The sequence below is a fragment of the Gambusia affinis genome, linkage group LG22, assembly GCF_019740435.1.
Source record: "Gambusia affinis linkage group LG22, SWU_Gaff_1.0, whole genome shotgun sequence".
Taxonomy (NCBI): Eukaryota; Metazoa; Chordata; class Actinopteri; order Cyprinodontiformes; family Poeciliidae; genus Gambusia; species Gambusia affinis.
Genome location: NC_057889.1, coordinates 529,574 through 557,088, shown reverse-complemented (window position 1 = coordinate 557,088; position 27,515 = coordinate 529,574). Strand labels below are relative to the sequence as shown.

Genomic DNA, 27,515 nt, shown 5'->3' with positions numbered 1-27,515 from the left:
GCTGTCCAATACAAAGTGCTGGAAATTAGACCCAAACAGCTTCATCACAGATGCATGATGGTCATTTCTACTGATACCTGTTTCAAATCCAACCCACCGCAGCATCAGCATTGCAGCACATGCAGTCAGATGTAAACCGGACACGCTGTCCAATGCTGTGGCCAACAAGATAAATCATCACAAATCCCGGACGAGCCCCCAGTTTATCATGAACCAGCCCAACGGCTGTGACCAGCGGTGGGGACCGCTAGCTAAGAGGTTAGCAGTACTAACCCTAAAACACTAATCACAAGCTTCAGTCTGCTAAAGCACTGTAACAGTATGGTATTCAGCTTAAACTAATGCTAAGGTGCTAAACAATTAGTCCAAGTTAATGCTAAAGTGCTACTGCAAGATAGCAATTAGTGGACGCTAATGCTAAATGCTATCAATACAGTATCTAAAGGAAACTAACCATAAAAACTGCCATGCCAGTTACTTTAATGGACTTCAAATTAAGAGCATGAATATAAACGTCTTATATAAACTTCTTAGAGAATTCTTAACAGTTTACAATCAAACTTTAGAAAATAAGTTCAACAGATGTTGAACTTTATTCAACTGAAAGTTTATAAAACAGCCAAGAAGTTTAGCTCTTTAGACTTTATCTGGGGAGATGAATGTAGGGGAAGCTAAATGCTCTTTGTTGCCAGCAGCAGCCTCCGCCCGCCTCTCCCCTGGTTTTCCCAGGCTTGCGCTCCCAGGGTGGTTTGACCTGACTTTCTGCCCCGCTCTGCCCTCTTTCTGCCCCGCGCTGCAGGGACACAGCGTCTCATTGTAGCCGGGCCCACGCCGCTCCGCCGGCTCCGACATGGAGGTCAAGCAGCAGGACAGGAGTCACATCTGATGTTCAGGAGAGAATTTTATTCTACTGGAAATAAAGTAATAAATAACAAACATAAACTTTCCAGAAGGGAAGAGCTGCAGCCAATCTGTTGTGCTGACATGAATCCACCTCAGCTTTCTGTAAACTGGACTCTACAGCTGCTACTGCGTTGTTGGGTTTTGGGTCCCAACAAAGATTTATAAATGTTTCATTCAAGGCAACTTCCCCTTTCAGCTGAATTTAGTGGAAAAGACATAAAAACAACTTTTCATCCTGTTTAGGATGAATAAACGTTTTCTCTTTCTCACTGTTGGCCAGCAGGTGAAACTAAAACAATCATTAAACCTCAAATCAACTTTTCTCTGGCAGATAAACTCTAAATCTGTGCTTTCTTCATACTTCTGTACAAATTGTAAAATTTGGTGTAAATTTGTTCTGAGTGGAATGTTTATGTATAATTTTAATATATAATAATTTATAAAATAATAATTATTATTATTATTAGTAATAATAAATGATTTAATAATAATAATTTATTATTTACATGTGTATTTAAAATTACAAAATTTCAACTAACTGTCTACCTATTATGTAAGTTTAACATTTTGTTTATGTTTTCAGGAGGATCGTGGCTCTTTTGTCCTGACAGTTAAAGTCAGACTTTAGTGCTGTGTTCTGATGTATTATTCCCCAGTTGGATAACTGCAAATGAATTAAACTTGATGCCTCAAAATACACAACAGAGTTAAATAATAGAAAAACACTGAATAACAGACTAATTAATAATCAGTTCTTTGTCTAATAGAATGAGAGTTTGTATTTATTGCTGCAACTATACAGAGTTTCTGGGTTATCTTTGGTGAAACGGCACCCTCTACTGGTAGGAAGAGGGATCGCCCTAAATGTCTCATCCGGGTTATCAAGTCAGCTGATCAAAACACGGAAGTGTTTTCAGATGTGCGCCTTTTGGAGGGGCGAGTGTAGAATGTGAGGAGCAGAGGATCTACTTACATGTAGAAAACCTTCTTTTTGTTAACTTTTAAACGGCTTTCATTAACGTTTAACGGTGAAAAGACGCTGGAGCGGAACCGGTGAGTTCGGACGGGCTTGGAATTTTTTCTGGTACCAAACGCAGTTCAGTTAATTATTGATTATGAAACAACATTAGAAACAGAAACCCGAGTCTCGAATGATTTTAGCTGAACAGTCATTAACGTGTTTGCAGTGTATTTTCTGCGCAGCCGCAGTAAACAGCGTTGGGATCCGAAATACAATAAATGGAACAAAAATAACAGATTAAATAACTTTTCTTGTAGCATTATTTACTGTAGAAATGTATTAAAATTTATATGGTATGTAAATATTTATTATCTAATTGTTTTGGTTTTCTTAAAATACAATTTTCTGTATTTTGGTTTTTAAAAGTGTATTTTGCAAAATAAAGTTGTATATTTATATGTTACCATATTTTTATTTTTTTTTATTATTTACAAATTAATTTTGTATTCTGAATTCCTTCTATCCAGTTGCATGTTTCTGTGTTGAGGAAGAAATAAATAAATAAAAACATTGTAAATTGACTAAGGTTGAATAATAAAATATGAAAAAGGTTTAATTCTGTTAATTTTCTCAAAATATAATGTGGGGAAAAAACATGTTAAATAACACAAAAATAAGTATATGGGTAAAAAAAATAAAATAAAAATCAACTTTATTAATAATTATTGCAGTTAAAATTAAAGGCAAATTAAATGAACATGGAGAATGTTATCTATATTTTTCCGTTGAACTTTAACGGTCTCCTCTGCAGTATCTGATGACGACGATGAAGGTGTTTCGCTGTCCTGGTCGCCATGGTTACGCCGTGGAGGCCTCTCCATTCCTGCCGAACCGACTGGCCTGCGCAGCGTCCCAGTACTACGGAATAACTGGTCAGTGTGGAGAGACGGAAACATCAGGAACCAGTGGATGAGGATTCATACAGAAATAAATACGAGCAACAAAATATTGAATTTATCAGTCAGAGCCACAGAACAGAACCTGGTTTCACTTCCTGGAAAAGATTCACGTGAAATATAATCAGAGAGAAATGACCTCAACAAATATTCAAGATTAGATAGTAATGAATGTTATTTTAATGAAAAGAAAGAATCTAAAAAATGCTGACTTAAAATAAAAATTCAATGTAAATCAGATTTGGTAAATGATATCAGTAAAACTGAGAAGAATAAATTGAAAGTGTATATAAAGACTATCAAACTCAAAATTAATAGTAAAATAAATTAATGAACACATGAGTAAGATTACATTAAAATGCAGATTACAACACTAATGAGAATAATAACAATTGTTAATATAATGTAGAATAAAAAGTTACTGCAGAAGGTCAGATCATTTTTAGGAGATTCAATATGACTGATTTCCTAATAAAATAAAAACATTTTAAATCAATATTTAAAAAATAAGATTACACAAAATCTAAATAAAACTAAATAATTAATTATTAATTAAATGAGTAAATGTATAAGAAAAAAGTAAATAAAGGGAATATATGAATGAATATAAGTAAATAAACTTTCTAATAATAATAATCATATTAATGTCTGTGCAGGTTCTGGATCTCTGTTTGTTCTGGATCAGACTGAAACTGGGGTTGTTTTAGTGAGAAGGTAAACTTTCTGGATTCTTTCCTTCAATTTTTATTTTTACCACAAACAGGAAGTGCAGATGTGTCCAGATTCGGGTTAGGATGTGTGAAACTCTTAGACCGTTCCACGGTGGCGAAACACTGAAAACACAGAATGAACGATGCAAAATCCAAAACACACAAAGACAAAATTTGAATGCAACACAAAAACGCTGCAACCACAGGAAATGGAGGCAAAACGGAAAACAAGCTACACAAACCAAAAGTCCTCCAGGCCACCAGGGGGAGTCTGGAGTCGGCCATATTAGCTACGTAAATATGCTGCTGCTCTCTACAACTGTAAAAACCATGAAGCACAGAAAACCTTTTCCTTCTTCCACTCAATTTTCTTCTGGAATCCCGTCATTCCTGAGTTTGTAGTTCCAGATGAAGTGGATGGCTCCCCCTGCTGGTCTGGAGGACAAACATCTGTGGAGTCAGTTTGGAGCGTTTTATTCATGCTGATGTTTTTGCTTCTGTTTCCCGTTCTGGTGGGTTTTAATGTTAGCTGCAGTTTGGCTCCTTTCAGCCACCGTAGTTTCACTTCCTCCTGACAAACTTTTCTGTTCAGTTTCTGGAGGATTTCCAGAGATTTTATTGGGCTTGGGCTGATTTTCACTCTGTGTGTCTCTCTCTCTCTCTGTGTGTCAGCTGGCAGTGGGGTGACGGTCTCTTCGATGTTGCGTGGAGTGAAGCTAACGAACACGTCTTGGTGGCAGGAGGTGGAGACGGCAGCCTGCAGCTTTGGGACTCAGCCAATCAGAACGCTCCGCTGAAAGTGGCCAAGGAGCACACACAGGAGGTACAAAACACACACACACACACACACACGTACATGCACCCCGCTGTGACTGACCGGTGTGTGTGTGTGAAGGTTTACTCTGTGGACTGGAGTCAGACCAGAGCAGAGAACCTCATCGCCTCTGGATCCTGGGACCGCTCCGTTAAAGTGGTGAGGCTCCGCCCCTTCATCTGAGGCCCCGCCTCTTCGCTGTTGCTCCGCCCATAACTGTGCTCTCTCTCCTGAAGTGGGACCAGAACCTCAGCCGCTCCCTGGTCACGCTCAGGGGTCACGAAGGGGTCGTCTACAGCTCCATCTGGTCTCCTCACATCCCAGGATGCATTGCTTCAGCCTCAGGTCAGCCACCGCTCTCATTCTCTGTCAGGAATCCCAGAATTCCCAGCATTCAGCTGTGAAGTCTGATGGTGCAGTTTAGAGTTTGTTAGCGGCTTTTGGCCACCGGGGGGCGCCGCTGCAGCGTGAAAGTAAATCCGTCTGATCTGACAGAAAATGATTCAGGGGCTTAAATATTTTTCATTCATGAAATCTGAAAAGTGTGGCGTGCGCAGCTCTAGTTCAGGTTTCAGTGATTTTAGGTTGTTAGGTTTTCTGTTTTTAGAGCAGAATTCGGGTCCAACCGGGTCCAACCGGGTCGTCACAGCTGAACTGGGCTCTGGGTTTGCTGGAAAAACCCGGTTCTTCTATGGAAAGTCCCGGGGACCGGTCTGCTCAGGGACCGGTCTGCTCAGCCGGGTCGGGTTCTGATCTGTCGGGTCTACGTTATTTATTCAGAAAAAAAAAATTCACAGATTTTATTTTTCAACATCTTACTTCTATTATGACTTTTTAAATCTTTTTTTTCTGTGAAGAGTTTCTGCGGCTGGTGGCTCGTATTTTTGTGACGATAGTCAGACAGGAAGGAGGGCGAGGAGAGGGGGGGGGACATGCAACAAAGGTCACTGGGAATCGAACCCGCGACGCTGAGGACCAAGGCCTCCAAATGTGGGGCGTGGCAACCCGCTGCGCCTCCACAGCACGCCCCGACTTTTTAAATATTTAAGGAGAATATATTAATTTGCTCCTTTTTCTGATTTTTCTGATTTTTCCACTTTTTTATCAAAAATATTTTAAAAAACCGACTTTCTGCTTGCATTTTTTTATTTATTTGTTTAATATTTCGTCTTTCTCCTTTTTTTGGAAGAACAGCATTTTTTTCTATTTTTGTTTTTAATTTTTTTTTATTTGTTTAGTTTATTTTCCTTTTTTGAAAATAAATTTTTTGTTGTCTTTCTTGTTTTGAACCTTCATTTTTCTTTTAAATCTGTTGCTCAGCAACCTGTCGGGTTCTGTCGGGTCAAAGTGGTGGGTTCTGGTCCAGTCAGACTGGTTCTGTTTTGGACCTTTGAACCAGCCGGTGCTGCAGCAGAGCCCTGAAGCCCGGCGGCTCTTTGTGGACTCTGGCCGGTTCTGGTTCAGTTGAATAAACGTCACATGGGTTTCTGATCAGAACAGAACCGGCTGCAGCTCACGAGACGGCCGGCGACCCGGTTTCTCACAAACGCTGCTTTGTTTCTGAGCTTTTCTTAGAGTCTCAGTGCTACCAGGAAAATGTACCGGCTGATTATTAAGTGTGATGTCATATATGACATCACGAAGGTTAGCATGTAGCTTCAGCTGCTGGCTAAACGTGGATCATTTCCTGGATCAGTGAGTCATCGCTCCACTACATGCCCACACAGTGTTTGGCTGAGGCTAACGCTAAATGCTAGTCAGGAACATTCATTTTGTTTCTGGAAGTGATTCTTTGTGACAGAGCTTTCAGGTTTCTGGATTGTTGAGTTTTTCTAACTCAACAATCTGCTTTAGCCTGATTGGCTGCAGTAGCACTTCGGTCAGAAAACTACAGGACAGATTTAAACGGTTTACTGTGGAACTACAGCAATGCATTCTGGGTAGAGGATAATGCCCTCAGATATTGTTTCATGTTTGTCTTGTTCTCTACTGTCTGTTTTTTATTTAGTTCCTGTATGATTGTTGTTTTAGGAAAGTTAAGGAGGGAAAAGAGAACATGAGGACAGGAAACAGAACTGCTTTGTAAACAGACTTCAAAATAAAAGCATGAATATATAGATGTCTAACTACGCAAATAAACAGTTTATAACCAAAAGTTTGACTCGGATGAAAATGGCAAAGTTAATTAGTGCTCTAGAATTTATCAGGAAGAACTAATGTGGGGGAAGCTAAGTGTGCTAACGATCGCTAAGGTTAGCAGAAAAAGGTTTCTCAGCTCAAAGAGCTGATGCCACATCGTCCCAATGGGCTGCCCGTCTTTAAACAAAACTTAGCTCAGCTGTTAGCACATTAGCGCTGCTGTGTTCACCACTGCATCCATTAACTGGACAGTTTGGAGGAGAAACACTGAAAACGTGAAAATGTTTTTTACCATCTTCATGGATTCACCAGAGTTTAAAACCTAAAATCTGTAAACGTCTCCAGATTCATTTTCAGTGAAAGCTTCTGGAGCTGCGTGTGTTTTCAGTCACTGGATTAAACTCATGTCAGCAGCTGATGGCGGTTTAGTTCCTGTGATTGTTCTGATGCCGCCCACGCGGCGCGGCGGTTCGCTCCGTAGCGATGCTGCTGCGGATTAGCAGTGAAGGTGGCTGCGCTGCGCCGCGGCTGGCAGCTTCCTGCTCACCTACACACTCGCTGCCATCCGCCTCAACGCCGCTCAGCTAATGAGATAAAGGTTGTTTCAAAACATGCAGATGAAAAAGAAGTGGGGATAATCTGCAGGAGAACAGGCGGATGAGGTGGGAGCTGCGCTGATTGGTCAGGATGATGATCGTCAGCCAATCAGAGCGTCTGTGTGTGGGACGACTTTATCCTCATATTTAATCTGTTTGCTCTTTTTGCCTTTTATCCATTTAGATCAGATTAAACAAATCTTAGATGCCGTACGAAACATCATGAGTTTCAGCACAGTGGACTGAGACCAGAAGGTCAAAGGTCAAAGATCTCCTCTGGCTCAACGGCCGTTCTGAACATGTGCAGCACTTCAGCGATCGAGACTTGAGTCTGCAGAGCTTCCTGTTGCTAGATGGCTAACAGGAAGCGCACACACCTCCAAACTGCACCCATCCCGGCTGTGCTGGTTGCTAGGTGACCGAGGGAAGGGGCGGGGCTTCCAGGTGCTTTTTAAATCCCAAACACAAACACCACACGTGATTATATCAACAAAGTCAGCAACATTTTCAATTCAAAGCGTTTTTTGCTGCTAAATTCCTGAATAATTAGATAGTTATCATTTTTAATCTTCAGATTCTTCAAACATTAGCAAAGAGTTTCAAGAAGCCCTGAACTATGGAGCTTCTATAGAAATGTGGACATTAGTGCTAGCTGCTACATGTTAGCATCAAGATACTGTTTCAGGTTAGGCTAACTCCTTTTAGCACAGCTAGAACACAACAATAGTCTTTTCCAGCGTCCAATCAGATCAATTAGAAGCAGAAGAAGAAGCTTCCTGGCTGCTGTTAGCGATGTAGCTTTAGCATCTCTGGTTCCAACAACGAGAACGCACCGCTAACCTCAGAGCCACCAAACGCCGTCTCAGCAAAAACAGCTGGAGGAAACGATTATCCAGAGACGTGTGTGTCTCTCTGTGTGTGTGTGTGTGTCTCTGTGTGTGTGTGTCTCTGTGTGTGTGTGTGTGTCTCTGTGTGTGTGTGTCTCTGTGTGTGTGTGTGTGTCTCTGTGTGTGTGCGTGTGTGTGTGTCTCTGTGTGCGTGTGTGTGTGTGTGTGTGTGTGTTGTACGGTTCAAAACCGTCTCACATCAGTGATGATGAAAGAAGCTGCTGATGCAGCACAGATAGCAGGTTTAACAGAGGACTTACACACACACACACACACACACACACACACACACACACACCCAGGCCTGGTTACTGGTGGTTAGCGGTTTAGCCGTGTTCTCCACTGCGGCTCGTTCTCCCAGCCGTGTCTCTGTACGAGTGAGGAAGAGGAGGAAGAAGAGCGACTGTAATGTTTAATCTGCTGTTTGTTTCTAATCTCCTCTGTGCAGCAAACGATCAGAAACTGATTAGTGCGGCTGACTGAAGCAGCTGACAGTCGGGGTTGTTCTGCTGGATGAAGGTTTCTAACATGGCGCCGCCTCTGGACTTCCTGCTGTCGCCATGTTTAGCTTTTAGCTCTCAGGTCACATTTTGGCCAACTGAACATTTAGACATAAAAATCAAACTTTCAGAAATCGACTCAAGTGAAGCTTTCTGAGGTTTTACTCTCATTTATCTCGGTGTTTAAATGTTCAGCTGATAGTTTAGTAATGGAGCGAAGCCCACCGACCCGTAACCGGTGGCAACGGTTTCTGATGGGTTCATAAAACCAGACAAAGTTTTCATCCTTCAGTCTGAGAAACTTTAAAACTTTTTCTGCTCCATCCTGCTTCATGTCTGACAGACAAGAAGCCCCGCCCCTTTGTCTCCCTCTAAGCCCCGCCCCTTTGTCTCCCTCTAAGCCCCGCCCCTTTGGTTCCTTCATCTCAGCGTCTAAGCCAGATGAACAGTTTTGTCGGCCAGATTTTTCTCAGAAACGCAGCATCATCTGGAGGTGGAAGGTTTGATCTCTCAGTTTCACTGCTGCACCTCCAAAGTCATCTTGACGCATTGCATGCTGGGTAAAACCTGCGTCTGCTTTCAGGCGACGGGACGCTCAGAGTCTGGGATGTGAAGGCCGCTGCGTGCCGATTGGCTGTTCCTGCTCACAAAGCTGAGATCCTGAGCTGCGATTGGTGCAAATACGACCAGGTGGGTCAGGCACGACTAATCGATCACAGAACTCGGTTTGATCACTGATCAGAGTTTAACCTGGTTTCATTTTCACCTGAAATTAACAGCAAAGTTAAAATAAAAATGATTTTTTTAAATCATATTATTTTAATGTGTCTGCAGAATCTGGTGGCTACAGGATCAGTGGACTGCAGCGTGTGTGTGTGGGACCTGAGGAACGTCACGCAGCCCGTCAATCAGCTGCTGGGACACAACTACGCCATCCGCAGGGTCAAGGTACACACACACGCACACACACACACACACACACGCATACACACACACACACACACGCACGCACGCACGCACTCACACACACACGCATACACACACACACACACACGCACGCACGCACGCACGCACACACACACACATACACACACACGCACGCACGCACGCACACACACACACACAGAGATCTGTCCGTCTCCATCCCGCTGCCTCAAACTGAGAAACTGTCTGTTGGTCCTGACAGCATCAAAACTCCCACATTAATGGCCCAAATAGGAACACACACATTAGGCTGAGTGTGTGTGTGTGTGTGTGTGTGTGTGTGTGTGGATAAACTCTGTTTGTAGTGCAGAAGCTAAACGGTTATCAGCCGTTTAGCTGGAGTTCTGCTCCTGTAGCAGCGCTTGTCGCAGCTCATTCTGTGTTTTCCTGACGGGAGGCCGACAGACATCACCAATCGATCAGACGATTCAACACGACGCAGCACAAAGAAATCCGTCTTCTTCTGATTCAGCAGGACTGAACTTCTGGTTTCAAATCTAACAGATTGAGGAAGTTTATCATTTTATTTCCTTTCATTAATTTATTAACTTTTAAACTTCCTGGCAGCTGCTGCCAAAACTCTGAATTACATTTTCTTATTTTATTTCTTATTTATTTTTCCATTTAATTCTAATGATTTCTAAGCTATAATTTGCTCTCGTTAATGGGTCGGTTCTGCTGGTTCTGCTCCAGAACCAGAAGATCACTGCTGGTTCTGCTAATCCCGCCTCTGGTTCTCTCCACAGTTCTCCCCGTTCAGTCGGACCGTTCTGGCCTCCTGCTCCTACGACTTCACCGTCCGGTAAGTTCTGGTCCGGTTCTGGTTCGGTTTTAGACGTCTGAAAGAAGCGCAGCCTGTAAACCCGGGGTGTCCAACATGTGGCCCGGGGGCCGTTTGTGGCCCGTGGAAGGAACAATGAAAACGGTAAAAATGTTTCCCAAGCAGAAAAGCAGAACCAGCGACAGACTGAAGTTCTGTTTCTGTTCTGGATCTTTATGACGGACCGGTTCTGCACTAACCAAGAAACTTTTACATTTTAATTTCATAAAACGGACCCGACTGCAGGAAATATATTCTGGTTTTGATAAAACGGGGCGGATCCAGAATATTAATCTTTTTATTAGGTTGTGGACTGAGGAAGAGGAGGAGTGATGAAGATGATGATGAAGATGATTAATTTTTGGGCAAATATCCAAAATAATAGAATAATTTTAAATATATTAAATAATCCAGATTATTCTCTATTTCCTTGATAATCTGCATAAAACTGGAGTTAAAACTTCATCCAGTTAATTTACTGGATGAAGTTTTAACTCCAGTTTTAAAAAGGTTTTGGGTTAATTATTACTTACCTTTATGAAACGTTAAAAACATTTTAAAATGTCTCAAAATCAAAATTATTAATAATAATAATAATTATTATTATTATAATTTGAGAATTTATTCCAGGAATAAATTATTGTTTAATATTTCTGTTCTCAGTGAGACCAAACAAAATAAATATTTCAAAAATACGTATTTCATTTGGGAGCTTATTTTACAATTTTTCTATTTTATTTATTGACAAGTTAAATTATATTAATAATAGTAAATATGATCATTAACATTAATTAATATTTGTTATTATCAGTTAATCTTAATGAATTTATTTCACTCTTGAATGAAAATAAAATGGAAACATGAAATAAAAGCAGCTGTTTTACGTTTGTTATTGAACTATAGTTCAGTTTTATATGTGAAATATATTAAATAATATCCAGTATCAGCTGGAGAAGTTAAACTCCGTCCTGCAGGTTAAATCATTTCAGCGTCTTTGAAATAATTAAAGCTTTAATTGTTTGTTTATGATGAGTAAACTGATAAAATGGCCGCCATGCTGGTGGTTTGCTGTTTGCTCTAATTATTTCTGCTTGTTAACATTAATTTCCTGTTTAACGGTCAGCAGAAGAGCCGCCCACTCGTTTCATTCTGCTGCAATCTGCAGAGAACAAAGATGTTTTCCATTAATGCGGCGCCGTAACGGCTGTTTAGACCCGGTTCAGTCAGACTTTAGTCATCAGCTCTCCGGGCTGGTTGAAGGTTTCTCCGATGGTTTTATCGGTTCAAATGATCTCTGTTCCTAAAGTGAAGGGATGAACAGGCGCGAGACCCGGTACCGAGCGGTTCTGTCCAGTTTACAGAACCGTTCTGGTCTCTGAACCCAGTGGACTAAAGTTCCTGAATGTTGTGGAGAGTCTTCAGCGGCCAAACGTCCTTGGTGACGATACGCTGCCGGCCGAGCGTCAGCGTTCAGGAGAACATCTTCCCTTCGTAATGAAAGGAGGTTCTCCACTTTTCTGACACCCATTGAACGTCTGAACGGTTCTTTGAGGAAAAGCCAAAACACCCCAGACCCGATCTGGCATCAGTCTGATGAAATCCACGACGGTTAGATCACACTAAAGTCCAGGGGATCTCGCTGACCGTTAGCCATTCCCTCTGACTGCGTCTCTGACCGTCCAACCAACACCTGAGGTCTACTGTCAATGAGACCACAGGAAAACTCTTCTGATTTGGATGAAAATACAAACCAGAATCTTTTACTCAAAGAATCAGTGAACCAGATCGTCGGACGGCGATCTGGTTCCAGCAGGTTTGAGTTTTCACCGGATGGTTTCTGGTACAAACTCTCGTGAAAACTCGATCCCACGAGTCTCATGGTCTGTAGAGGATCCTCCGAGTCGGATCCTGTGTGTCAGAAAAAGATCGTGAAGAGTCGGAGGAAAGGGGAGAGTTTTGGTCTGAACATCTAAACATCCCAAAGATACGACAGAAACAGGATTTCAGCCTCAACGTGGGTCCAGAGGACCTGCTGGTCCAAACGTTACACTTTGTCTGCTTGGAAACAAACTTCATGATGGATGAAGATCATCCGCTCGTGTTGTTCTGAAAACACGACGCTTGTGATGTTTCCTTTGAACAAACCCTGCTGTTTGCTTTAGCTAATCGTTTCCCTGCCGCTGTGTCAGTTTGCGCTCGTTGGCATTAATTTCCTGCCTCGGCTATAATCATACCAGCCTGCAGACACGTCGTCCCTAAATATTCCATGGAAATGCTGATTGTTTTCTCAGCGGTCGGTCTTTAGATCTCGGTCTGCATGCAGGTCCTGTCTGCTGTGACTGAACAGGTTTCATGTTAACGGCACAAAGCGGCGGCTGAATGGACGGTTCCACTGAATGAAACACAAAAGATGTTAAATAATTACCTGGAATCCACAAACAAAAGAGACTTTCAGATGCTGGCCTGGACTCATTAAACCTCCTGCCACATCATTTAATCACAGCTTTGCATCCTCCATGTTCCCTTCCACTGTAATCCTCTCTACACTAAATATGACAGTTTTAGTTTTTTTGAGGCTCTAGTGTCCCTGATATGACAGGAAGGAGAGGAGGGAAGACATGCAGCAAACATCGCTGGGCCTGGGAATCGAACCCACGACGGCGACTCAAGCCCTCCAAACGTGGGTCGCACTATCCTCTACTCCACCGCGACACGCCCCTTCACTCCACATTTAAAATCCTTGCAACCAAATTACTGCTGGATATGGATATCAATAATATGATTAAATATCATGACTAGAGAAATCCATGGTTGTGTTTCTCTCCTGACGGCTGCACAGTGGTGCAGTTGGTAGAGCTGTTGCCTTGCAGCAAGAAGGTCCTGGGTTCGATTCCCGGCCCGGGGTCTTTCTGCATGGAGTTTGCATGTTCTCCCTGTGCATGGTGGGTTCTCTCCGGGTTCTCCGGCTTCCTCCCACAGTCCAAAAACATGACTGTCAGGTTAATTGGTCTCTCTAAATTCTCCCTAGGTGTGAGTGTGTGTGTGTGAATGGTTGTGTGTCTTGTATGTCTTTGTGTTGACCTGCGACAGACTGGTGACCTGTCCAGGGTGACCCCGTGACCCCGTGACCCCGCCTCTCGCCCGGAACGTAGCTGGAGAGGAACCAGCAACCCTCCTGACCCCATTAGGGACGAAGGGTGAATAGAAAATGGATGGATGGTCTGTCTGTCTGTCTGTCTGTCTGTCTGTCTGTCTGTCTGTCTGTCTGTCTGTCTGTCTGTCTGTCTGTCTGTCTGTCTGTCTGTCTGTCTGTCTGTCTGTCTGTCTCTCTGCTGGTAGAACATGTTTTGCTGTCGTCCCTCCAGCCCAGTGAATCTCGGTGTTGCTCAGTAGGGAAGCGATGAACGCTGCAGTGGCTGCATGCTGCAGGTCGTCATCGTTCCTCTGAAGCACTGAGCGGCGCTGCGACAGAAACACTTTGGTATTTATGGCCACTGCATCCATTAAGCCAGAAAACTGATCTGCACTTTGGTTATTAAGTCTGAGGGTCTGTTAGCAGCACGTTGCTGTTCGTCCAAGGGAAACGCACCAACAACCAGAGATCAACTCTCTGACTGATGATGAAAAACTGATGCTAAGCTCCATCTAGTGGCTCCTGAGCCGTCAGTCTACTTTAACTACGTCACCATCCATTGGACTAAAACACGTCTAATGTTGCTGAGCTAAAGAACCGGCTGAGATTTACACCAACGACTCAATCAGTCAATGAGGAAAACCTCTCAGAGCCACACACACTCATCTGTGTGTGTGTGTGTGTGCGTGTGTGTGTGTGTGTGTGTGTGTGTGTGTGGGTGTGTGTGGGTGTGGGTGTGCACGCGGTGGTTCCAGAATTAATACTGCCCTAATGGAGCCCATTGAAACCTGCAGCCCCCCCTCTGGTCTGAAAATGATTTAATTGCATTTACAAAGTGGATGAGTCTGGAGGGAGTGTTTGCTGCGTCAGGACACACACACACACACACACACACACACACACACACACACACACACACACACACACACACAGAGTCTCGCTCTGTCAGGACCAGAAAGAGAAACGTTCTTTCAATTAGCCTGATTGGCTGCCTGAGCTGCTGCTTCATTGCCTCTCTGCTCCCACATCTTTATTCCACATAACCGGGTTTGTTGGACAATCGTCTCCCAGTCCGTGTCTCCCAGTCCGTGTCTCCCAGTCCGTGTCTCCCAGTCCGTGTCTCCCAGTCCGTGTCTCCCAGTCCGTGTCTCCCGGTCCGTGTCTCCCGGTCCGTGTCTCCCGGTCCGTGTCTCCCGGTCCGTGTCTCCCGGTCCGTGTCTCCCAGTCTGTGTCCCTCCAGCCTCTATAGTTCTTCTCTGCTGTGACGTCATTATTATGTTGTAGGTTTTGTTGAGAACAAATAATTCTGTTTTCCTCTTTTAGCTACCTGCATGCTCATACACACACTCTGTCACACACACTCTGTCACACACACTCTGTCACACACACTCTGTCACACACACTCTGTCACACACACTCTGTCACACACACAGAGAGCAAATGCCTCACTAGCCTCTTTGGGCGTAGCTTCCATAGAAGCTAACAAAGGGGATTACAAACTGATAGCATGCTAATGCTAATGGACTAGCGCTGTATTTTGGTCTTAATAAATGAAATTCATGAATTCAACTGTCTGACTTCTTCAGCCTCATAATCTCCTTCAGTTTCATAAAACAACCAGAAAATCTGAATTGTGTCAAACCAGAAAAAGCTTTTGCTCATCAGAACCATCAGAAGACGAATCATCAGGAAATCTGCAGTTATTCTCCTGTTTCTACGTCAGAGTCTGGAGTTTTCCAGAACTTATCGATTGGCTCTGCAGATTAAACTTCCTGGAAGTTTCCCGGGTTTCTTCCTGCTGCTCTCCATCGTCTCACGGTTTGTTTTTGTCCTCAGGTTTTGGGACTTCGGCCGACGTCGTCCTCTCCTGGACACAGTGGAGCATCATTCAGAGTTTGTCTGTGGATTGGACTTCAACCTCCACATCCCCCACCAGGTGACCCGTTTATCCCCCTCATCCTCTTCACTTCCTGTTGTTGACCGACTAAAACACTCGACCTTTCTACCTCTACATGGTAAATTACGTTTCCATTTCCCTCACCCTCCTTGTCTCGCTGTTTGGACTTTTCTTCCTTATTGCTCTGTAATAATAACTGACAGTGATAATAATCACTCATTCCTCTCTATGACCCTGCAGGGTCAAGGTCAAGGTCAAGGTCAGGCAGTTTTTCATCTGTCTTTATGACCTTTGGGGAATAAAGTTTGTTGGGGAACCTGAGGCGTTTTATCCAGTAGGTTGTTCCTTGGTAACCAAAGACTGAGTGAGACAGTTGATGCTACCCAGCTAGTTTAGCTAGCCTTGAGCGCCGAAAGCCTTTCCTCTGCCTACGTCTCCCAGAGTGCCGTGCGGTTCTGGATCAAAGTTCAGTGTAATTATTGAATATTCTATCAGACATGTTTCTCTGTTTTCTGTGGATATTGATGATGTTTCTCTAACAATAGATATTGTTATTGTTTCATCACCCAGCCCTAAGTATCCTCCACTCTTCATCCTCCTCTTCATCCTCCTCTTCATCCTCCTCTTCATCCTCCTCTTCATCCAGTCTGATGTCTGTTTCTTCCAGCCTGTGAATCTGTTTCATGTCCTGACAGCATGAATGAAGTGAACTAAACGGTTCGGATCATTGGGAGTTTCCCTGATGTGGGAACATCCTTCCTGTCAGCGCTCCACTCTGAGATAACAGTGTGTGTGTGTGTGTGTGTGTGTGTGTGTGTGCGTGTGTGTGTGTGTGTGTGTGTGTGTGTGTGCGTGTGTGTGCGTGTGTGTGTGTGCGTGTGTGTGTGCCTGAATTAGGGTCATCCATCACTCTGTCTCAGAGCAGCGAGTCCTAAAGGTCTCAGGTGTTCTGTCCCGTTGTGGGTCGGGTCCAGTCCGTCCGGTCAGTCTGAGGTCAGAGGTCATATTGATTATTATCACTGTCGGTAATATGATATAATAATATTATATTATTATTACTATTATAATATAATAATGATAATAATAATACAGACCTTTGGGCTCTTAAATAACTTAAAAACAACATAATATGTAGGAGAAAACATAAGATACAGAAATCCTTCAGCTGTGACTTTGACAATGAGGAACAGCAAAAAATAAACAAGTCTGATTTTAACTAAAATGTGCAGATTCATCATATTGTGATGATTTTAAAAAGTCTGCTGGAGCTCAAACATTTCATCCAGCTTTCAAGTTGTCAAAAGGAGGAATAGAAACGACTGAAAGGCTTTCAAAAGGCCGGCTCAGACTGACCCGACAGATCAGCCGGGAGCCAGACCAGCGTTTCATTGACCTGATGGCAGGTTTCCATTTTCTGAGAAGCTGAATTTCAGGTTTTCGTTGAAATCCAGCAGATTTCAGAAACGAGTTTCACTTCAGGAGCAGATGAACCTTCAGCCACAGCGCTGAGCAGCAGCAGCATGCTAGCATCATGGCTAACATCCTCCTGATGATGATGATGATGATGATGATGATGATGATGATGATGAGCTGCACGTAGGTGAAGGGAAAACATTCTACCTGAGCTTTTTAAAGAAGCTCATTTTCATAAACCTGACAGGAAGTTCAGATGGTTAATCTCATCTTTAGCTTTAGCTTTATCTTTAGCTTTAGCTTTAGCTCTGACTGAAATCCTGGCCAGGGTTTGTTTTTTCCAGCTGTTTATTACCTTCATGTTTTCTCCTGTGACTCTGAATATGAATTCAAAGTGGAGTTTTAAATGAAGCCAACAGTTTGATGCCGATGTACTGCAGGAATGTTCTGAACCATTCATTGTTTTTAATTAGTGGTTTTTTTCTTGTAATCATTGGGAGACATTAAAGGTCCGTGTGGCTTTGAGCTCCTTCGTCCCTCCGTCTGCCTCGTGTTCTGCTGCAGCCTTGGCTCCGTGAGCTTGTTAGAGTTGATGACAGAAGAGCCTTCCCGTCCTGAGGCTGAGTCACCGCGCCGCTGCTCCAGTCCTGAGAACAATTTCAGCTCCTTTCTGAGCTGGAGGGGGAACTGGAGTAGAACCAGCAGGCCCGGCGGCATGGGGGGCACTGGGGGTGTTGGGATTCTCCTCCTGCTGTCTGAGGGGAAATTACAGAGGGGAATCCCAAACAGCTGACACGGAGCAACCCGAAGTCCAGCGGACAATGGAGATGATATGTGGAAACAACATTAATGTTTATAAAACATTTGGTGTAAAGAATATAGAAATGATGAGGGGAGGAGTTGGAGCCAAATTGGTACCAGTTGATGAACCCGGTAACTTTTCAGCTGTTCTTCGTTAACGTGACATAAAAAGGTTCTAATGATTTTCATTCAGTCAGGACGTTACGCTGACACTAGAGACACATGCACTGCAGGGAGATTGTAGTAAAGCATTGATTAATGCCTGGTTTTAAAATGACTTCACTGGACTTGGAGCCATTATTTTGTGCCCATTGTTGGACACCACACGGCCCGATGGAACCCGATGGAACCCGATGGAACCCGATGGAACCGTTCTACCTAGGATTTCTGTCGGCTAATGTGTGATCTCTCAGGTTTAGGAAATGGGCCGACAATCGACCAACAGCTCTAAGATGGTGTAGTGTGAACTGGACATTACACTGAGGAAATGAGGAAGGGAGGGTCAGTGGAGAGCAGCGGAGTTGAACCTTTTTTCATTCAGTGTCATCAAGAGAAAGAGAAAAAGGCTGGAAGAGACAATAATTAAAATGATGTTGATAGTTTTAACTTATCGTACGATTAATTGATTTATCTTTTATTGTGACAGGCCTATTACATAGAAACAACACCGCCAGGCTGTTTGTGAGACTTGTGGCCACGTGGGATTTTCTAGGTCGGTTGTGGGTGGAGCTCAATAAGGTCCATTCAGACTGAAACTGGTCATCTTGGCGCCCAAAAACTTTAAAGAAATCTTTATCCAAACCTATGGTTTAGCATACAGTTAGTATGAACTCAGCGTAATACGGCGCTGAAGCTAGCTTAGATTTAGCTGAAGGCAATTCCACAGAATCCTTCACACATTTTATTAGCTGCAATCTGTAAATCTTTGCGATTTATGAAGAGATTAGTATGACTTTTAACAAACCAAATATCATGTTCTTCAGATTACTCCTAACCGCTTTATTCATAAATCATCCTGAATACAGTTAGTGTGTCGTTTCCATGGTTACAGTATCAACAGTGCGTCTGCTTCACTGTTTTAAACTCCTCCAGGCTACAGACAAAGTTTTTACGCTGAAGAAGCTCCAGTCACAAAAACAACAGAAAAACCATTTATTCCAAAATAAAATCAGAGCAGATTTTTTCCCTTCAGCTGGAAACACGAACAGAATAAATAAAGCAGAAGGTAACGGTGGTTGAGCTGAAGCAGCAGCAGGTTGAAGGTTGGTTACATGATGAAAGCTGCAGCCAGCTAAAGCTAATGAGGCTCTGTTTGATGGAAACTCGCTCACTTTGATGTCCGACCTGCCGCTGAGCCCGGACGGCCGCTTCCAGCAGAACATTCAGTCCGTCTAACAGAACCAGAACAGAAAGCAGATAAACACCAGAGCGGCTTTTAGCTGCAGGCGGGATCTGTCTGCTGATTGTCACAGGCTGACGCTGGCAGCACACTTACCAACGAGCAATGAACAATAAAAACTCTGAATTACACATTTATCACAAACGGCAGAAACTCCAAACAAACTGAAGAGTGGCAGAAAAACGTCTGAATACAGATTTTAATTCAGGTTTTTCTTGTGATTCAAATCTTTCAGACTCTGGTGGTCACCGCAAGCGGAAAGCTAGCCGTGCTAACATAACGCGCTACATTAGCTCAGCTAATGCTAACGCTATACTGACCGGGTCAGCACCCGAACAGAATCTATTCCACCGTTCATCCTCCTCGGTCTCCATCTGATCCGGACCGGACCAGTTCTGCTCCAACACCAGGCGGTTCTGGTTTTTCTCTGGCGGGTCGATGCGCTGAGCGGGAATCGGTACCGTTACTGCAGCTGGAACTCGGCTTGGGAGTAGAGATGATGTAAATAACCCCAAATTAAGCTCCTTATTTCTTATATCACATTTTTCGCATTATGGTTGAAAAGAATAAATTGTCCTCTACCAGTTTTCTGCATTTATATATATATATATATATATATATATATATATATATATATATATATATATATATATATATATATATATATATATATATATATATATATATATTTATTTTTATTTTTTCCTCAGAGTGAGGTGGCTGGTTTTCTCAGAAACTATCAATCTCACCACAGAGCAGAGAGACACATCACCAGAAAAAATGAAAGAAATGCACATCAGTGTGTATTTTGAAGATGGGTACATATTTTGGCATATTCAGCTTTGTATAAGTTAAGAAAAATTACTTCGTGTTTCTCAAAAGCGTTACTTAAGTGAACATTGCTATAATTTACATACCCAAACTGTTAAACGGTTACTTTAATCACAAAAAATTCAACCATATAGAAAAACACTAGCCTGATGCTATTAGCATGCAGAAGCGCTAGCATAGCTCGGTTGCACAGCTTCCTCACTTAGATCGCTAGTTTGTGATGATAGCTGCACAATTAAATCGATTAACATTAATAATGATAACGTGGGGATAAACAGCTAAATACATCAGATAGATATTTCACTTACTGCTCCTCTGTCACTTCCAGAAGCCAGGCTGTCGGTACGTTGTCATGGCTACGGCGCTGTTGGCATGGGTTAATGTGATTGGCTGAAACACAGGTTATCCCAACGTGGGGCATCGTTCATATGATTGGGTGAAACAAGGAAGGTATCTGATTGGAAGATCAGCAACCAATCAGATAAACCATTTATTTAAAAATGGTATTAGTGGATTGAGACGTGAGGGGAGTCTCAAAATTCACACACAAATAAAAAACTCACAGGCCAGAAACATCTTGTAAATCAAGATATATTTGTGTTTGCATCAAAATTACAAGTGTGGATTTTGTTCTGTGCATTTGTGAATTATGAGACAGTTTTAGCTCCATAGTTATTAGCCGCCCCCTTGATGGAGGCACAAGCTCTTACAGTGAAACTCAGGGTTTAAACCTGGCTGTTGATCAGAGAAGCCTGATCAGCCTGGACTGCTAAAGATGACCTTTGACCTGACCGTCCAGAGCTACATAAAGCTGGTTCCAAAGTGGGCCTTCTAGCAACATCAGAACTTTTCCAGAACCAGAGACTAAAGTCTCCGATCAGAGAAACTCATCCAGGCGTTTGGTTCCTGCAGCAGCAACATGGAGAAGCAGCATTCAGCTTCTATTCACCACAGATCTGGAACAAACTTCCAGAAAACTGAAGACAGCCAAAACCCTCCTTTAAACCCGAAATGAACCCAGCTGGTTGGAGCTGATTTAGAAACATAATCAATGAAACAATAATCAATAATCTGATGTGTAACAATAACAAAATGTTTCTGTTTCTATGAATTTGTATATTTATGTTTATGATGTAAATCATTTTTAACTGCCTTGCTGCTGAAAGGTGCTATACAAATAACATTTTATTGATTGATTGATTGATTGATTGATTGATTGATTGATTAGTAACTGCAGCTGTTTGGTTCTGCAGGTGGTGGATTGTTCCTGGGATGAGACGGTGAAGATCTACTCACCTTCCTGCCTCACTGCAGCATCCTAACACACACACACACACACACACACACACACCGCTGGGCATCGTCAGGATAGTGGGCGGTTCTTCTGGCTGGATTTGAGCTCCTATTGGCTGATTGGACTCTGAGTTTGTTGTGAAATATAATCATAAAGTGTGTTATGTAAATGATGTTTATAATGTAATAAATATTTTCTTTATCATCCAGCCGTTTCAGCCGCAGAATCTCCAAACCGTTTAATAACTAAATCCTAAATCCACTTTTCACTGCAGACAAACTGAATAGTTTTTATGTTTCTGTGCAAAATATGATAGTAAGTGTCTCAGTGCTGCCCTCAGGGTTGAATGGTGGTACTGCAGTTGAATTTTCCTATTGGTTCCGGCGTTCCAGCCCTGTGATTGGCTATAAAACTCCCTCACTCAGTTAGGAGGTGGAACAGTGAACACGGTGAACATTGATCGACTGGAGCTGTTTGCTGCTGAACTCACTAGATTTGTTTCTAGTAACGTTTTTGAAAAGTTAACAGATTTATTGTGAGTCACTTTTGCTGCTTTACAGTGAGATGGTGAAAACTGACTACATGGAGACATTATTATTATTATTATTATTATTATTATTATTATTATTATTATTATTATTATTATTATTATTATTATTATTATTATTGTTGTTGTTGTTGTTGCCATCAGTTTTCAGTGTTTTTGTTTAGAAATAAAAACATCCTCCATGTTTTAGATTTCTTACTTTATCTTCCAGTTTGTCTCTGATCGACTGATGAAGAAACATTTCCATATTTAGTTTAAATTAAAAAGTATTTGAAGAGTAAATATGAGTGAACCCAGATTGCTGCAGGTTTGAAATGGTTCCTGAACTTTTCTCTTCCTGGGGTCTGGAGAACGGCGGCCGGATGTGGGCGGGGCTTCCCGCCTGCCGTCCTGAAAACTGATTTTCTGATGAAATATTTCAGTTAAAAAGATTTTCCCCGCCTGTTGGGAGCTCAGCTCAACCTGAGCAGGAATCATTGTTAACATTTATCCTGATTTATCAGATCTGAGTAAATTAAACCAGTTTGTTTAAAATGACAGCAGAGGAATAAATTCAGAAACGTTCAGGAACCAGAAGAAAATCTGCTTTTAAAAATAAAAATAAACTATAAAAAGCGACTTTTATTTCAGGTGATTAGTATTTGTAGCAATTATTTCAAATTTTATTCTATTTATCTTGTTTTATCTAACTTTTCAGCCTTTTTATAAAATCTATTTTCGTTGAATTTTTATTTGATTTATTTCAGTTTTATTTATTGCTGTTCATCTTTTTATTGTCTATTTTATTTATTTATTAAAGTTTCATTTTAATTATCAATGTTTTTAATTATTTCAGTTCATTTTAAATCAGATTTTTGTTCATTTCGTTTTCCTTTTTGGTCTTTTATTATTCTTGCTCCTCTGATAAGCAGCCATGCTAACAGTAGTTTTTATTTGCGTTTTATCAAATCATTAAATGTTTTCTGAGAAGTTTGGTCGTCTTCAGAAACAGCAGCAGCAGCTCGGAGTTCCTGGGAAGTTTTTCCCAGGAACTTCCCAGTTTGGCCCCCGTGGAGGAGCTCCGGGCTCCGGCTCCCCCTCCCCCCCGCTGCGGTAAAATCTCCTGAGTGGCTGCGGTTCCTGCCGCTCCGCCCCCCGCCGCGCTGCCTCCCCCTCAGTGCGGAGCCGGAGCGCAGAGAGGAGAATCCCTCCTGAGGATCAGCTGGAGGCCCCCGCCGCCCGGGTCCAGGTGAAGCCATGGAGGTGTTCCGGAGCCGGCTGCTGGGGATCTCGGTGGCCGTGGCGCACGGCGTGTTCTCCGGGTCGCTCAACATCCTGCTCAAGTTCCTCATCAGTAACTACCAGTTCGGCTTCCTGACGCTCATCCAGTTCCTCACCAGCTTCACGGCCATGCTGGTGCTGGAGAGCCTGCGGCGGCTCGGGAGGATCCAGGTGCCGCCGTTCGGCATGCAGCTGGCCAAGGTAGGAGCGGAACCGGTTCTGGACGGGTTCGACTCAGAACCGGTTCTTGTGTTCCCCCTCAAGTTTTATAGGTTTCTTTCTTTTTTCAGATTTCTGCTGCAGGTTGGATTTAGCTTCTGAAATAGTTTTTAAAATTTTTGATTCTAAATTGAAGGAAATCGTTCTGTAGAACCGGACCGGAAACATTCTGCAGCTTTTCTCACTTTCATCAGGATGTTTTATCCACCCATCCATTTTATCTCCAGTTTTATGTTACAAATTAATAACTTTTATTCACTTACCCAGATTAAAACCTTCAGATCTACAACCTTTTTTCAAATTTCAACATTTAATTCAAATTAAATGTTGAAAGTCCTTCATTTAAATTCTCCAGAGTTATTGTTCTTGGTTGTTTTAACAAGAATCGTTCAGATGAACAGATTCCAAACATTCCTTGCTCACCAGAGGACAAATTATTTTCTGATGTTTCTACATTAAAGACGATCTGCACAACCAGAAGTTAGATCTAGAAAATACCAACTAGAAGTCATTTTCCCATTTCTTCAGCGCCTCTGGGGTTTCTATCCGGATTTGTTCTAATTTTTATGTTTTTTTTTATCAAAATAAATCCGTGAATTTTCCGGTGCAGTTCGGTCTTCCTGAGGCAGAGAGGATGTCACTGCGCATGCGCAGTAGAGGGAGAAAACTGATGTGAATTTGATTTCTGTTCTGATTCATAGAAAACAGGAATGTTAATTAATAAAGGTGGTGTAAATATGCTGCTGTTTTCTTCGTAAATGGATCCTACTGGCAGATATCTTTACCGAACCGAACCGAACCGGGATCAGGCGGTTCCGAGGTTCTGAAAGCTCCACTGCTGAACATCCGCATTCAGACTTTCTGTCACATTTAGTTCTGGACTCCGGTTCCGATGTTTCAGAACTTCAATGTTCCTATCATACATTGAGGAGCTCCCCACAGCATGATGCTGCCACCACCGTGTGCCAGAGTGGTGTCCATCAGTGCTGGCCCAGCAGATTGGTCAGTTCTCAGAACCCGACCAGAACTCTCTGGAAGCCCAGCATCTCCTACACACACACACACACACACACACACACACACACACACACACACACACACACACACACACACACACACGGCTGTTGATTCAAGCCGGGAGGAAAGCAGAAGAATCTGCAGCGACTGAAATATTTGGACCAAAGTTTCATGACATCACATTTCTCCTTCCTAAATGTATTTAATGTTTGATATCAGGACGGAATATTAAGGCTCAGAATATAAAAACATAAAACTAGTCGTAGTGACTTGAGATCTTGAAATATTGACTTTATAATCCTATTATTTCGTCTTCATTCTGGTAATAAAGTCATATTGATGTCTTAATATAGTTATTACATTTGAACTCGTGCTTCTGACTTTATTCTGGTAATATTTGTACTATGTTATGAATCTCTTGGCCTGGCCCTAATACTCCCTGTTGTGCTGTAAAACGGCGCAGCTGATGTTGTGTGTTTGGGACTCTTTGCTCCTGTTTGCGCAGGAGTTTGCGCCAGTCTGCATCCTGTCCACGCTGCAGTCCACGCTGACGCTGTGGTCGCTGCGCGGCCTCAGTCTGCCCATGTACGTGGTGTTCAAGCGCTGCCTGCCGCTCTTCACGCTCTGCATCGGGGTGTGCGTGCTCCGGAACGCGCTGCCGTCTGTGGGCGTGGTGACCGCCGTGCTCATCACCACAGGGGGCGCTGTTCTGGCAGGTAAGATCCAGGGGTCAACGCGGGTGTTTCAGGATCTAGTTGGTTTTGTTCATCCATCCATCCATCCGTCCTGTGGTGCGCACACTTCCTCTAATCTGCTAATAGCAGAGCTAGTTTTTAGCTTAGCACTTTAGCTAACTGAAAACATTTAGCGCTAATTTTCATGTTCAGCTGAATAAAAGTTCAACATCTGAGTCTAAGTTTTGGTTAAAAATGCTTCAAGTAGTTATGCTCTTATTTTGAAGTCAGTTTATGCAGCAGTTCAGTTTCCTGTCCTCGGTTCTCTCTCTGTTTTACTGAATAACTTGATTTTAAACAACAAACACAAACAGTAGAGAACACGGCTAACAAGACATGTTAGCATTCATTACCATGTTGGTATAGCACTTCAGAATTAGCTTCCACAAACTGCCATGTTGGTAGTGTTTAGCATTAGCTTCCGCTGATTACCGTGTAGCACTTTAGCTAAAGATTGTGATTAATTCTTCAGCACAGCTAACTGCTCAGGTGGAAACCAGCCTTCACGGCCTGCATGTTCACTTCTTGTCTTGGTTGCTTCCTGCAGGAGCCGGAGACCTCACCGGGGATCCATTTGGTTACGTCACCGGGGTTCTGGCTGTAATCATTCACGCCTCCTACCTGGTTCTGATCCAGAAAACCAGTCTGGAGAGCGAGTATGGACCTCTGACTGCACAGTACGCCATCACCATCATGGCGTCGCCGGTGTGGAACCTTGTTTCAGGAATTTCCTGCTTTCATCCTCCGTTCTGGTTTGTTTTCTGACGTTCTTCCTGTTTCCAGGTGCTGCTCGTCTGCTCCATCATCTCCATGGACGCCGTCAACATGTGGTCCTACGAGGGCTGGCAGGAGCCCCAGATCACCGTCATCTTCATCCTGTGCATCTTCATCGGCTGCGCCATGAACTTCACCACCCTGCACTGCACCTACATCAACTCCGCCGTCACCACCAGCTTCGTCGGCGTGGTCAAGAGCATCGCCACCATCACAGTTGGCATGTTGGCCTTCAAGGACGTGGCGCCCACGCGGCTCTTCATCGGCGGAGTGGTGGTGAACACCATCGGCTCCATCACCTACTGCGTGGTCAAATACTTTGAAACGCAGAAGAAGAGTTTGTACGAGGACCTGGAGAAGGACGCGGCGCAGCCTGGAGACCCCTGCACCGAGAAACCCCCGCTGAACGGGGAAGGGTCCGCCGCCGGTCCCGAGCCGGGGCCGTCGGAGAGCGGAGACGGGAAAGAGGACGAGGTGCCTCAGTTATCGAACGGAGCGCTGTCGGTGGGGGGGAGCGCCGGAGGAGACGGTGGCCTGAAATCTGCTGTGATGACGGAGAAAGAGGCGCTGGAGATGCAGAGGGAGCACCTCCACCAGGAGAACCCCGCCGCCGGCCGGTCCGCCACCCAGAACCTCGTAGGAGCTTTGAGGTCCATCAGGAGTCTGCAGCTCACCAAGAAGGAAAATCTGATCGATAACATAGAGCTTGAGAGTCCATGAGGGCGGGATGGAGACCCAAAAGGACTCTTGAGCCGAAACAGAAAGGAACTCAGCGGACAGACCGGACAGACCGGACAGACCGGAGGACGTCTTCCATTCGCGTCGGCCCGATTGACAAATGCTTGATGGTCTTGTTGGCTTCCCCCCTCTGCTGAACATTTCACGTCCCAGACCTGCAGAACCAGGAGGCGTACTGACCGTGTCTCCATGGTAACGAGTACCAAGCAGTTCCAGTTTGAGCCAGCAGGGGGCGGCGCAGAGCACGGCCTGCATGACGCGGTCCGTTTCCCCGGTCCGGTTAGAACTGGACTGAACCCTGCAGCTCCGGTTTACTTTTCATTTGCTTCCATTTCATCATCAAAATCACAATAATCAAAATGAATATGTCGGTACCGGGTTCTGTTCCGTGTTCTTCGGGTCATCCGGGTCACTGCTCAGAGGTTTGTCTGATTACCTAAAAGAGCCAAATGAAGTCATAAAGTTAGAAAACTTAGAAATTTGTTTCTATGACGTTTTATTTCTTTTATTTTAGGTTTTATTAAACTGTTTCTTCTTTCTGGTTTGGTTCTGAACTGATGGTCTCAAAATGCCAAAAATGATTTTTTAATTTTATTTGATCGTTTTCAGTGTTTTAACAGCTGAGAAGGAAAAACTGAGTCACAACGATTTGATTTCCACTGTGGCCTTTTTATTTGCTGTAAGTTTTTAATAAAGCCTCAGACTCAATAAGAGAACAACGTTTAAATTTTTTTTTTTTTTGCTGTTTTATTATAAATATCAGCTGTTTATAAGTTGTTTGTTGTGTGTAATATTCACTGAGTTCCTATTAAATGGCTGCCAGACTGATTTTGGCTTCTGCCTAATAATCTGTTATTGAGGAAATATGTTTTTATAAAATTAACTGAAAACTCAATCAAAATAATATTAGCTCTTTATTTAAAATGTGAACAAGTTTTTACAAGATAATGTTCTGTTTTAAGGTCAAATGAATAATAAGGTAATTATCCTATTATTATTACAATCCATCCATCTTATCCGGGTCAGCAGCCTAAGAATGGAGGTCCAGGCTTGTCCAGCTGTTGGCCGACCAGCAGAGGGACGTGGTGTCCCGGACGACCGACCGACCCTCGCCTCGGCCGGGTCCCGACCGGCCGACCGACCCTCGCCTCGGCCGGGTCCTCTCATGGGCTAACAGTCAATATTTCA

At 43.3% G+C, this 27,515-nt stretch overlaps 2 protein-coding genes across 4 annotated transcripts; both read left to right on the top strand.

Annotated features, from left to right (window-relative positions):
• The first annotated feature begins 1,799 nt into the window (after positions 1–1,799).
• On the top strand, positions 1,800–24,134 carry pex7 (peroxisomal biogenesis factor 7). 3 transcript variants are annotated; one of them, XM_044107011.1, is made up of 12 exons: positions 1,819–1,956; positions 2,676–2,796; positions 3,477–3,534; positions 4,203–4,353; positions 4,426–4,503; positions 4,581–4,689; positions 9,050–9,156; positions 9,301–9,414; positions 10,197–10,252; positions 15,240–15,339; positions 20,998–21,095; positions 24,116–24,134. In XM_044107011.1, exons 2-11 carry the CDS (start codon positions 2,682–2,684, stop codon positions 21,064–21,066), a joined length of 957 nt encoding a protein of 318 aa, XP_043962946.1. In that variant the 5' UTR covers positions 1,819–1,956; positions 2,676–2,681; the 3' UTR covers positions 21,067–21,095; positions 24,116–24,134. The 3 variants fall into 3 exon arrangements, with proteins under 3 accessions (XP_043962947.1, XP_043962946.1, XP_043962948.1); XM_044107012.1 differs by lacking the exon at positions 24,116–24,134 and having other exon boundaries at positions 1,800–1,956; positions 20,998–21,242; XM_044107013.1 differs by lacking the exons at positions 20,998–21,095; positions 24,116–24,134 and adding an exon at positions 19,149–19,268.
• On the top strand, positions 22,762–27,155 carry LOC122825565 (solute carrier family 35 member D3). The gene is made up of 4 exons (XM_044107010.1): positions 22,762–23,046; positions 24,587–24,797; positions 25,363–25,520; positions 25,599–27,155. Exons 1-4 carry the CDS (start codon positions 22,822–22,824, stop codon positions 26,307–26,309), a joined length of 1,305 nt encoding a protein of 434 aa, XP_043962945.1. The 5' UTR covers positions 22,762–22,821; the 3' UTR covers positions 26,310–27,155.
• The last annotated feature ends 360 nt before the right edge of the window (positions 27,156–27,515 follow it).